This window comes from Ochotona curzoniae, unplaced genomic scaffold, assembly GCF_017591425.1.
Source record: "Ochotona curzoniae isolate NIBS_2020 unplaced genomic scaffold, NIBS_Ocur_1.0 contig_2321, whole genome shotgun sequence".
NCBI lineage: Eukaryota > Metazoa > Chordata > Mammalia > Lagomorpha > Ochotonidae > Ochotona > Ochotona curzoniae.
In genome coordinates this window covers 16,626,172-16,639,880 of record NW_024465421.1, presented here as the reverse complement: position 1 = coordinate 16,639,880, position 13,709 = coordinate 16,626,172, and the positions used below count along the sequence as shown (strand labels likewise).

Genomic DNA, 13,709 nt, shown 5'->3' with positions numbered 1-13,709 from the left:
ACCTACATAAACCATTTCTTGGTTTATGATTAGCAACTATTTTTCTTCTCAAGTAGATATTTAGACCTTTTTCCCAATGAAACTTTATTCTGGACTACTCTTGAGTGCCTAAATATTTTAAATCTAACATGATAGCAAACAAAGCAAGACAAAAAATAAAAATAAACTGGACAATCTGCCATACTTGTCTGTCTCTGTGCCTGGCAATGAAGCAGTCAATCCAGTGGAATCCCATGGTGACGTGGAAGTCGCTGCTGTCAGGCCAGCTCTGGTCTGCTTCTCAGAGCTGTGTTAACGGCAGGATGCCCGACCTGGCTGTGGGCTGCGCTAACAGGAGTCTCTAGTACGCCTTCAGTACCAAACTCAAAGTGACACTCTAGAAGCTGGGTGGCAATTTTTGAGGTGCCAGCTTGGAGCCTAGTCCTGGATCCCAACAACTCCTTTGAATACCCATGGTGTAAGTGTGGGTATTACAAAAAAGATTTGGTACAAATAGTTGATAATGGTAGTAGGTAATGCTTTGGTACATATGCCTTACCCTCACACTGACATTCTAGAATATTTTATTTGTTGACAGTAGGTTAAAGTCATCATGTCCTTTAGATGAGTTGTATTGTGAGATGGTAGAAATATTACAAATTCTAAAATTTAGATTTCTATATTTGAATCCCATGTTAACTGGCATCCTTCAAGGTAACTTTTTGATCCTTTCACCTACACTAAAACTAATCCCTGCTTTTTTGCAGTGTTGCTGTTCAGATCACCAGCAGTAGAACCATGATTGACAGCAGAGTAAAGGGAAGCCCGTAGTCAGCCCTGAGAAAGCTAGTGCTCAAGGTTAGGTCAGTCTGAGGACATTGGGTTCCTTCCAGTGGCTTCCATGGCAGAGAGAGCAAAGCCTACCAAGGCCGCATCAGACAGTCCGGTGGGCAATGGGAACTTGCCTCAGCAGTGATCAGAACTAGCCTGCTACTGTGTTGCCCTGTGTGCCGAACTCTATAGTGTCTACTTGGTGTTCTCTGATGTGTGTGAAATACAGAATTTTAATTTTGTAGCATTTAAGGTTTTAACATTAGCTAATCTCCTGAGGGGACTAGTAAGTAATGGATTTGCAGAATTGAATTCACAGAATTGTCACTGGTAAATACTGTAGTGTGAGGTTGAAGTATGAACTCCTCTGTTTATACTTTGAAAATTATTTATTTTCTCCCTACAGCTTTGAAGAGCCCAGCGGCATTCCATGAACAGATAAAAAGCTTGGAACGAGCCAGAGTAAGGCATTTCACTTGAATAGGTTCTACTTTTCTCCTTTATGCTAAAGTATAAGTATCCATTTTACTTCTAAATAACAGAGAAAATAGCATCTGTTTTCAGAAAACAAGGCACACAGGGTTTGTATTCTGGGGTTGATCCTGGAGGTTTGCAAACAATGCATGACTTTCAAGTATTGTTTTGTGTTTTAGATATTTGTTTATTTGAAAGAGTACAGAGAGGCAGAGACATGCCACAGAGAGAAAGTCTTCCATCAGTTGGCTGACTCCCCAAATGGCTGTAAAGGCCAGGACTGAGACAGGCTGAAACCAGGAGCTTCATCCTGGTCTCCCACCTAGGGTCCGGTGCCCAAGCACTTGGACTACCTCTCCAGGTGCATCAGCAGGGAAGTGGATTGGAAGCGGAGCAGCCAGGACTCAAAGCAGCACGCATAAGGGATGCTTGGCACTTCAGGCAACAGCTTCATGTACCACCACACGGACCCAAAATCATATTGTTTTAAAAGTTTAATGCAATCCTAAATCAGAAAATATTATCAAACTTGTCAATTCATGAAATAGATGTTAAGGATTTTAAGATTTATTTGTTCATTTCTTTGAAAGACAGGGAGGGAGAGATGTCCCATTTGCTGGTTCACTCCCCAAATGCCCACAACAGCTAGGCCAGCCACAAGCCAGGAACTCCATCTGGTTCTCCCAGGTGGATGACTGGAGCCCACATACTTGGGCCATCTTCTGCCTCCCAAGTGCACTTGTAGGAAGTTGGATCAGAAGCTTGATATAGCTAGGGCTCTAGTGAACAAGCAGAGGTGAGCTCTGTGTGTGTCTCATTGCCTCTCCAATAATCTTCATCTTCAAAATTAGGAACTTCTAACTTTTAAAATTAAAAAATAAGCCTACTTTATACCAACGTATATTTTGAGATTTTGAAAGCTGCAGATCAAATCATGTTGGATTATAGATTCTCTGTATACTTATTTGTATTGTGCCTCCCAGAATCATGACCAAAAGGATGTAGCTTTTATTTAAATGGAGTACTTGAAACAACTTTAAGACAACAATAGAAGTAAATGTTTTATATTAATTCTTTTTTTTTTTTTCAAGACCGAAAACTTTCTGAAACACAAGATCCGGAGTCGACCAGACCGCTCCGAACTTGTCAGGATGCACATTTTAGAAGGTAAAGCTTCTCTATCTGTGTACATTGCACATTTTCTCGAGAAAGAAGAGAAAAATCCACCATTTCTGTGTACTCCTATTTTTTCTTTATTGGAAAGTCAGATATACAGAGAGGAAGATCTTCTGTCTGCTGATTCACTCCCCAAGTGGTCACAATGACTGGAGCTGTGCCAATCCCAAGCCAGGAGCCAGGAACTTCTTCCAGATCTCTCACATGGGTGCAGGATCCCAAGGCTTTGGGCCGTCCTTGACTGCTTTCCCAGGCCACAAGCAGGGAGCTGGATGAAAAGCAGGGCTGCCAGGATTAGAAATGGTGCCCATGTGGGATCCCGGCACGTGCAAGGCGAGGACTTTAGCTGCTAGGCTACTATGCTAGGCCATGTATACGCCTGTTTTAATAACTTTTTACACGTCGGGCTGACATCCTCCAAAGTGCATAACAACATGAAGACCCAAAGCTAAAATGTTATGTCAATTAAATGGAGAAGGTTGATGGACTGACTTTTCCCCACCAGCTGGTACCATAGGTGCCTATACCATACTATTCTAGAAAATAGTATTTTGTTTCAGAGGATTTATTTATCAAGAAAGACAATTTTTGTACCCCGCTCAATAAATCATCAAGGGTACAGTAGCCAAAAGTCTGACTGTAAATTTTCAGAAACTTGAGCCTTATTCATTTCCACCTGGTGCAGTACCACACCCAAGATTTTCTCTTTGTTGCCACTTACTACAACAATTCAGCTTATTTCCTATCGGGGTCCCTCGTCCCGCGAGCAAGACCCCAATACGGTAAAGATTCTTAAAAAAGTTTATTGGTCAAGACTTCAAGTGTTGTGTCAAAGTGAAAGCAGTTACAGCACTTGTAAGATTTATTACAGTAAAGCAAAAGCAGCCTAGTGCTAGCTAGCAATAGCCTTGAAGTGATAGCGATAGCTCTAGCTCTAGCCTTGAAGCGCGCCTAGGAGAATCTCTTCATTAACTAATTTTCACCCAGACCTTTTTACATCACACAAACCAATCCATACACAATTCCTCACATCATGTGGTAAGCACACCAATCATGACTTAGGTCACATAGCTTCCCTGCATGCTCAGCCCAATCCTTAGTAACTTCCCAAAACCTGTTTACCACCTTTGTGCCACGAAGCAATGGTCAGCAAGCGCCATCTTTGAGGCGCGGCTCCGCTCTCCACAATTTCCCACTACCATCATAAGCTACCTCAACCTCCAACCCCTCACCAAATTACCCCAGTGACCTAACCCTCATCACTTATGGTGGTTAGGTAGACACAGTTCCATCCTATGCTTAACTAAACACATGCATGCTACACCACGATGTTTTTTCTCTCTAAAGACAAAACATTCTGGAAAGCTAGTGCCTCCACCGTAGACTGCTGAGTTACATTCCCTCTGAGTGTTTGGCTTTTCTGACTGATTTGTTGAGCAAGACTGGGAGCTGGATCCCATGATAGTCGTGTGTGTGTTAAGCCTTGAGAGAATTCAGAAGGAATCGCAAAGCTTCTCAGACATGTAAAGACACTTGTCAAGAGAGGGAAGATTTGTTCTCTCTGAACCGAATGTTAAAATTAGAGTTAGTGCTAGAATTTGTTTGGTATTTCAAAGGAATAATATCCTAAAGCTCAGAAATGTCCAGAGTGGCCTCTTGAAGTGACACTGACTCTGTCATATAGGCCAGACAGGTGGAAGCCTGCCTGCCTAGAGCTCACATTCCAGTGACAGAGGCAGGAACAACTGAATTACATTATGATTCAGTCCGTGGGAGCAGAGAGGCTGCTGTGAGAGAGAAAAGGCAGTAAGTTCCAGGTTCTGATTTCCACTTTGTGACTCCAAGTAGGGTCTTCTCTAGGACTGATGGCCGTGTGACCATCCTCCTGATTCGAGGGAAGTGAGGCGTGTGTGTCTGTCTCTGCTTTGGATTGTGTTTCCAGAAGTCCACCGGGATAAAAAGCTTTTCCAGAACCCCCATGGTAGGGTGGAGCAGCTGCCAGCTGCCAGGGTTAAGTGACTACAGAGAAACAAGCTCTCGGAAAGTAGCCTGGTAGAGAGACCTTTCTGTGCCCGAGAGGAGTTTGACCCAACAGGGATAGGTAGCAACAGTGCTGTCTGTCTCAACTTGCCTTCTCACTATAACAGGCCTTATTATTTGTATTTTATAATCATGGAAGATACATTTAATTTTTCAAAATAAATCATATTTGCTTAACTTTAAAAAGGGCTTCCCAACATTTAAAACCTAATGGTGTTTAAGAATGAACCATAAGTGTTGTTTTTGGACATCTAGTCTCAAGTTGGGATTTTTTTTTAATAAGAATGTATCATCTTTAATTTTCAAGCATTTTCAAAATATCACCCCCATCTGCCCTCTAACATTAACACAGTTTTGATTGAATTAGATATTTGGCAGGCAAATGCCTAGATTTTTTCAGTATTTCAGCAGCCAAAATCCAGTCTCAACCTTGTGGGAACGGGAATGATTACAAATGAAAGCATGCCAGAGCGCCAGGCTCTACTTATTTGGGGAGTGTTTTCTCCCGACTTCCCACTGCCCTCATTGGGATGACGTTCAAGGGAGAGGACGAACAATAGAAGGCTATCCTACCTAGACTTTAACAAAAGCCTTGAACCTAAGGGCTTTATATGAAGGTATAATTCCCTGCCATCTTCCTGTGTGGTTATTTTGTCTGAAAAGACTGAGACCACAGTTGGTATAAAGGAAAATCATGAAGAAGAGGCGGGCACACTTTCTGTTGTAACTTGCGGAAGTGCATGTTATCTGACACTGTTTTAGCTACGGTAGGTCTTTAGTGAATGGCGTTCCCGTCATCTTCTGCATAGGACACAGCCAGTGCCCTCCTACGTCAGCTACAATTTCTATTTAGGGTGCAGTGAAAAATTACAGACACTTGAAATACGAGTTTTTAAAAAATATTTATTTTTATTGGAAAGGCAGATTTACAGAAAGAATGACCGATCTTTCATCCTCTGATTCACTCCCCAAGTGGCTACAACGGCTGGAGCTGAGCTGATCCAAAGCCAGGAGCCAGGACCCAGGAGCCTCCTCTGGGTCTCCCATGCTGATGCAGGGTCTCAGGAGCTTGGCCTGTCCATTCCTGCTTTCTCAGGCCACAAGCAGGGAGCTGGAAGGGAAGTGGAACATCCGGGAGCTGAACTGGTGCTCATATGGAATCCCAACACATGCAAGGCGAGGATCTAGCCACTAGGCCATTGTGCTAGGACCACAATATGAGTTTAAAACCATATGACTTTTAACTTTTTTGCCAGATTGTTATTAATTTCACAAATTAATTTCACAGTGATTTTTCTTCTTTTCTTTGTCAAGCCTTTCCAAAGCATAATTTAACTTTGGTTTCTAAGTCGGAACTTTGTTTTGTTAAATTATGTATTTACGGTTAGCAGTTGCAACAGAAGTGAACTAGTTTGTGGACAGTCAGGTTCAAGTGGCAAGTGTCAGCCATGTCCTCCTGTCCTTGGAATGGAGAACAGCAGTGAGCCCAGTTGTAGGACCCTGCTGTAGGACCACAGGCAAGCAGTTTTCAACTCAGGTTCGAAGCAACACCCGCCACATCATCATTTTTAATGAATTGTAAATGATATTTAGAACAATGGGAAAAAGAAGAATGATCAAAAACAGAGTAATCAGCAGAACAAGGCAAATGAATGAGTTGAGCTATTTATAGTAGTTTCATAAACTGTGTCCCAACTTGGTGCATGTGTGTGGATGTGAGTCAGTGTCTCCAGAGGGACGCTAATTCCTGTGTAACTGAGTGTTCCTACGAGACCCAAGTTACATAGTCGTCGTAATCATGGTGACTGACTCTCACTCAGACGGGGATGAATCCAAGAATGTGAGTTGAGCTCTCCCCATGGACTTCACGGCACAGCCACATGAGAGCTGTGAACTTGACGAGCCATGGTTCTCCTTTGTCTTGTTCATCCACCTGATGGATGTGAATTGGACCTCTTACCACAAATGAACAGTAGCTGCGTCACAATTTGGCTTACAGTCATATTAATAAAGGTCGATGTTCCTTTTGCATAGACAAGCTAAAGCTGTCCAGCAGTAAGAAATATAAAGTGTGGGCTGCAGCTTTCTTAGTCATTTTCTTTTTCTAGAAATGCATTGAGTGCACAGATGCATTTAAACCAGTTAAAATTCAGTTATTCAACCTGAAGTGGCGTTATGAAATTGAAATTGCCAGTTCACGTAGTGATTAAAACTATGCTTCCTCTTTTAGAAACATTTGCAGAGCCATCCCTACAGGCTACTCAGATGAAGTTGAAAAGAGCTCGGCTAGCGGATGACCTGAATGAAAAGATTGCTCAGAGACCTGGTCCCATGGAGCTGGTGGAGAAAAACATCCTTCCCGTGGACTCCAGTGTTAAGGAAGCGATTATAGGCAAGACTCAAGTTTACTGTTTTCTGGGAGAAGGTGAAACGTGGAGGTTTTAAATCAAACCCATTCAACTGAAAAGCCAGTAACTTGGCATGGGTCTTATTTTCTGGGTTAATTAGAAATAGATTCATCCTTCCTGTGGTTCTGTTTGAGTGTAAGTGTCCTGACATCTGCCAGCTAACAGTTATATGGTCACAGCGGAGGCTTCAATCTTACATCCTGCTCTCATGATCATGTTTGCTGAGTGTACTGTTTAGTTTCTGTTATTTAATGTTGTTGCAGATCTTTCATTATCTTTATCCCACTCTGGGAAAGATAAATAGGCCAATAGCAGATGCATATTATACATTCATTAAAAATGGTGGGACCTGTCCATTTTATCCGTTTCTAACCTAGTACTGATGCTTCTCTTTCTGCCATAAGCTTTAGCAGAAAGCTTACTCAGTGAGCAATGTTGAAAAGTTATTATCCTACTTTAACGACTGCTAGTTTTCATGACTCCCAAGGAGTTCATTTTTTGCATTAGTAAAAATGTAGGCAATGTGTAGTCAAAAATTCTAAGCAGTACAGTCACCCTTACTTAATTCCACTGAATCTCAAAGAATCGTCGTCTGGCTGGACTGCTCCTTGAAGTAGGATTCTTCAGCAGGTTTCCAGTCACAGTACTGTGTCTTCTTTACCACCTGGCTGACAGGACTTGCCTCCCCCTGGTGCCTGTGTCTCTGTTGAGTAGTCCTGCTTCCCTGCCCCATCCCTCACTCTGTTTTGTCCGTTATTGCCTGTTTGTTGGTGAAACAGATTGGTTTTGTCCTCTGGCAAATGTGGAGCACCACATTCTGGATGGCTGTGTTTGTGTCCCCTGGTGTCACTGAAGACACCCCTTCCTGTCCCCTCTCCTTCCTGTAACTGTTAGATTCCAAAGTTTGATCCACTTCCGGTGCCCCCCTCCTCCATTTGCATCATAAGCAGTGATGTATTCCTCCGCTAGGAAGCACCTCATGTTCTTCTGTTGTTTTGAAGCAGCTTCTTGAATTCTTGTAGGAAACAAAGTGTCTCGTTTGTGGTACCCCATCTGGTATTCCAAGGACAACCTAAGTTAAGAATCCCCTCTTTGTTCAGGTGTTGGGAAGGAGGACTTCCCCCACACTCAGGGTGATTTCTCATTTGATGAAGACAGCAGTGACGCCTTGTCTCCGGACCAACCAGCCAGCCAGGAGTCGCAGGGATCAGCCGCGTCCCCCAGTGAGCCAAAAGTTAACGACTCGCCATCTTCTGTGACTGCAAGCACGCCAGCCCAGGTATTGTCTTTCTGGCTTTCACCCCAAAACACAAACTGTGCCTTATTTTCTATATATCAACATAGTACATTTTTACCAGAAGGAAAAACTCATAGTGCTAAAAAACAGAATTGGGTTTTTTAATCTCTAAAAGCCAGTCATTGTTGAATATTTTCAACAGATTCTTATATATTATTTTTGCTCATTCTATGCATTTTAATTTTATGATTATATAACTGCATTAAAAAAATCTTCACATAGTATCATACTGACATACAATTTTACATACCGTAAAATCCACTTTTTAAAAGCATAGACTCCATTTTAAAGTATATGGTTCAGTTGTGTTAAGTATATTTACAGTGTTGTGTAATATACTTCTCTCTGGAAGATTCAACACAGCAAAGTTGAAATTCTGTTTCCATTAAAACATCCTCCCAGCCCCTGGTAGCTCCCATTCTGCTGACAATGGAGTATTGTAGATTCCTCATCCAAGTGGACTGCTGTGGTGTTTGTCTTCCTGTGAATTGCTGTTTGACTTAGCGTGATGTCCTTATTCATGTCATGGCATGTGACAGGATACTGTTCCCTTTTAAAGGTTTGTTTATTTGAGAGTCAGAATTACTGAGAGAAGGGGTGAGATAGAAAGGTCTTCCATCTACGGGTTCACTACGCACATGATGTAGTGACTGGGACTGGGCCAGGGCAAAGTTAGGAGCCAGAAGCTTCATTCCCATTGGTAGCAGGGCCCAACACTTAAGCCATCTTCTGCTGCTTTTCCTGGGGTGTCAGCACAGAGTTGGATTAGAAGTGAATCAGGGGCCCGGCGTGGTAGCTTAGCGAATGAAGTCCTTGCCTTGAGTGCACCAGGATCCCATATGGTCGCTGGTTCTAATCCCAGCAGCCCCACTTCCCATCCAGCTCCCTGCTTGTGGCCTGGGAAAGCAGTCAAGGACGGCCCAAAGCCTTGGGATCCTGCACCCATGTGAGAGATCTGGAAGAAGCTCCTGGCTCCTGGCTTGGGATTGGCACAGCTCCAGTCATTGTGACCACTTGGGGAGGGAATCGGCAGGTGGAAGATCTTCCTCTCTCTCTCTCTCCTCTCTGTATATCTGACTTTCCAACAGAAATAATTAAGTCTGAAAAAAAAAAGTGAATCAGTCAGGACATTAACTGGAACTGCCCATTGGGGGGCGCTGCAGATAGGGACTTTCCCACTGCTCCACAGTGCTGGCCCCAGGACCTCATTCTGTTAAGACTAGACAGTGTTCTGTGTACCATGCTTTATTTATACATTCATTGATGAACACTTGTATTGCTTGCACTTCTTAGATGTTGTAGAGAATGGTGCTATGAACTCAAAGAACTCTTAAAGGCCTTGCTTTCAGTTCTTTTAGATACATACCCAGAAGTGAGATGATCAGATCCTATGCTATTTCCGTGTCTTACTTGCTCTCTGTAGCACTCATACTGTTTGGTACTTACAGTGATGAAAAGGCGTTCCGGTTTCCCCACCTCCCTGCCGGCAGCTGTCGGCAGTGGGCCTCCCAGGCGGTCTGTGGCACTCTCTTGCGACTTGGGTCGCTTATGACTCTATATGAATTTTAGCATAGATTTTTAAAAAAAATTTCTGTAACAAGTGACACAGGAAAATTTAATCTATTGAAACATTACGGTAGTATAGCAAATCTGTGAAGAGAAAAACAAATTTTTTTGAAGATTTATTTCTATTTGAAAGGCAGGGTTACAGAGAGGAGGAGAGACAGAAATCTTCATCTGCTGGCTCCCTCCCCAGTTGGCTACAATGGCCCAAGGTCAGCCTATCTGAAACCAGGAACCAGGAGTTTCTTGTAAATCTCCCATGTGGGTGCAGGAACCCCCAGGACTCGAGCCATATGTTTGCTGCTTTTCCAGGCTGGATGGGAAGTAGGGTAGCCAGGAAACGAACTGGTGTCTGTATGGGATTCTAGCGCATGCAAAGCACTGAGCCATGGTACTGAGTCCAGCTTTCTGTTTTTTAAGATTTACTTTTTATCTGAAAGGCAGATTTTTACAGAGAAGGAAAAAGCAGCAGTCTTCCACCCACTGGTTCATCTCCCAAATGGCTGCAAAAATTCTATGATGCCAGGCTTAAAACATCTTCTGAACTTGACCCTGGCATCATAGAATTTTTTAACAAAATGAATTTAGCACTTTTCTACTTTACCCAAGTCCACCAAGGTATGAAAGTTTGGGGATTACAAAAAGGCTCCATATCAGTTGTTCATATTCGAGAACTTACTTGTTTATAAACTCAGTTTTTAGCATTTCTTCACTGCACTCATAACATGAAATCAGTTTGTTACTCCAGCTATAGTGTGAGCCTGTGACAGAGAAGGACCCCTGGTAAGGCTTCAGCAGCTAGAACAGGTCCTGGCTGCGGACAGTGCTCAGTAAACACTGAGTCATGTAGCTGGAAAGCAGGTGCACCTGGGGTGCTGGCGGAGCTTGGCCAAGTCCATCCTGCTTCCTTTGGTGAATAGAGCTGCCCCAGCTTACATGCAGTGGTGTGAGCAGCAGGAGGGCAGGCTTCTCCTGTCAGCCTCACGGGGCCGGAGGACTGCGGCCTCCCCTCCTTACTGGACCTGCCAGGGGAGGCACGAGGCTCGGGGCCCGCCCGCCTGAAGTCCTGGGTCTGAGCAGGAGGAAGGGAGTCCAGGCTCCAGTAGGTTCTCACATACTTACTGCACTCTGATTTGAGCTTTAAAAATAGGGCTAAAAAGAATGCCAAGTATGCAATGAATACCATTAAAAACCAGTTGTGCGTAGCCGTTGAAGTTGTTTGGTCTGTGCCTCTGTCTGGGTGGGTCAGGATGTCAGATGGCTATTAGCATAGCCTTAGCTTTCCAAACCACAGGATTTCTGTCACCTCAGGCATCTGCCGTTGGATGCTTCGTGATCATTCCTGCTGTATACAAGATGATCATTCTTTTCCCCACATTACATGTAATATTAGGGGTTTTAATTTGTCCTTAAAGCTCTCCATCTTCAAGTTTAATTTTTGTTTTTATTTGAGAGGCAGAGAGACATAAAAAGAGCTTCCATGTGCTACTTTACTGTTCAGATGCCCACAGTGGCCAGTGGGCCAGGCCAAAGCCAGGAACTTAATGATGGTCTCCCACGGGGGCAGCAGAGACTAAACTGCTCTCAGGAGCACAGCTGGCACCTAACCCAGGCACGTACACGTGGGACGCCAGGGTTCCAAAGAGGTGTCTGTTAGACCCAGATGCAGCCCCTTTAGCTGAGTTTGTAAGTGAGGAACTAACCAGAGGTGCAAACTTCAGATAAACATTCTGCTGAATTTGGAGGCTATAGCAGATAATAGTGACAGCTTTATAAAGTGAAGGGTATTTTTAATGTAAGGAAGATGTGGGCTCTGAATTTTCTAAAGTCAGTCCACAATATTATAAGGAAATTTTTGAGTTGATTTGCCCATTAATTTGTCACCCAAATAGAGGAATTATGGTGACCTGATCACCTTATTGCTGTAACATTATTCTAATTAAATACACAGTTGTTATTATAGAACTGTCAAAAATTAGAACCACTAAATATTCACCTTTTAAGAGTTTATGAATGTTTCACATGCTTAACACTGTCTCCCAATTGATGGAGAATCTCATTTTAAAGGGCAACACTTGTCAACTAGATAAAGGAGTAGGAAGGTCCAAGCTCTTGAGCTCCCATGCAAATGCTAAATAAACTTCCGACTGACTAAAATAACTGCAGAAGTTCTGGAAATCAGTCAGAGATCTGTGCCAACCAGCAGAATTCATGCTCAAGAAAAAAGTCACATCCAAAAAGAAAATTTCATGGTGGGTGTACTTACCCTTGCCCAGTCTTCCCACTCACTCCCTGCACAGTTGGGTGGCATAGTTCTCTCCCTGAAAACCAAAGGAACAGAACTTCTGTACCCCGTTCTAAACCAGCTGTGGGCTGCCTGAGAGACGGCTGTTCTCTCTCCCATCTCGGAGCTGAGGTGTGGGGCAGCAGCACAGCTTGGCCCTCAGGCCAGCAGAAGGCCACAGCAGGCAGGAAGAGCAGCCTACAGGGCGACCACTGACCTGCCACAGGCAAGCACGGAGGCCCTGGGGAGAAGGACAGGCATATCTAAGAAAATCAGGACACAGAAGCAGATATCTGTGTGTGAACAGTCCCAGACAGAACCCTTGCCCTCCAGAGGCCTAAGAAAACATAAGGCCTCCACCCAGGCCCGAACCCAAGGCTGCAACCCAAAGCCAGAGAACATTTTCCACGCCAGTCTGCACAGACTGGGAGAGGTGGCTGCTTTTCCCATCAATTTTCAAGAGAAGTTACAAAGAAATAGGGAAATATAATCCTAAGTATGTCCAAAAGCTTTTTAAAAAAAGAAGTATGTATAAAAAAAAAAAAAGAAGAAATCAGGAAAACAATGTGTGAACAAACAGAATATCAACAGAGGGAGAAATTACAGAAAGCAGATTCTGGAGTTAGTGCATTGGAAAGACAACCACTGAATTGAACATTTCGCGAGGGGAGTTGAACAGCACATTCAAACAGGCAGAAAATAGAGTCTGTGAACTTCAAGTTGGGTGTTTGCAGCTGAGTCTCAGCATGGCTGCAGACCAACATGTATATGTCCTAGGTCCAGACACTTGAAAATGAATACTTTTTACTACATGTACTTTTTACTACAGTTAAAATAATGCACCTTTTAAAGCAGATACATCTGTATCCTTGCAAACAGAGCAGTCATGTACCAGCTCAGTATCCATCAGGGACCCAGTGCAATGGTTCAGTTGGTTAATCCTCCCATTGCAAACACTGGGAACCCATCTGGGCACTGGTCTGTGTCCTGGATGCTCCACCTCCCATCCAGCTTCCTGCTTGTGGCCTGGGAAAGCAGTGGAGCCCAAAGCCCTGGGACCCTGCACCCATGTGGGAGACCTGGAGGAGGCTCCAGGCTTCAGATCAACTCAGCTTGGCTGTTGTGGTCATTTGTGGGATGAACCAGCAGGTGGAACATCTTTCTCTGTCTCTTCTCCTCTGTAGATCTTCCTTTCCAATAAAATAAATAAATCTTACATATATATAAATAAAGTACACACACACATTCACACACTCCACTCTCTGAGTCATCCTGTGAGGTCTGGACTGGTAAAGCAGCTTGCAATGACGTATACCTGCAATTCCAATTCAAACAATGGACTCCTCTTCATAATCAGCTGTACAATGGCCATACAGTAGTTGTACAATAGACTGTTCTCCCTGCTGTAAAAATTGACCCGAATTGAGTGTCCTAATTTTCAGAACATCTGAAGGTGAAAGAAAGGTAACATGGATTATGTCCCATGTTAGTAGTTTGTTTTGTGCTGCTGTGACAAAATGCAAGAAGCAAAGCCTTTGGAGAGCAGAGGGGCTGTCAGTTCAGTGTTAGGGAGGCTGACGTCCTGACCTGGCAGCTCTGCCTGTTCGGCCTGTGGTGAGCATACCAGCCTGGCAGGCACCTGGGAAAGGCAGTGTCC

At 43.7% G+C, this 13,709-nt stretch overlaps 1 protein-coding gene across 2 annotated transcripts in view; it reads left to right on the top strand.

Annotated features, from left to right (window-relative positions):
* The window catches only part of MRTFB (myocardin related transcription factor B), a 208,470-nt gene that overhangs the window by 168,855 nt on the left and 25,906 nt on the right, over positions 1–13,709 (top strand). For both annotated transcript variants that reach the window (XM_040973302.1, XM_040973303.1), the window contains 4 exons: positions 1,217–1,272; positions 2,376–2,451; positions 6,731–6,892; positions 8,009–8,187. In XM_040973302.1, coding sequence (XP_040829236.1) covers positions 1,217–1,272; positions 2,376–2,451; positions 6,731–6,892; positions 8,009–8,187 — 473 coding nt within the window. The remainder of the gene's footprint in view (positions 1–1,216; positions 1,273–2,375; positions 2,452–6,730; positions 6,893–8,008; positions 8,188–13,709) is intronic.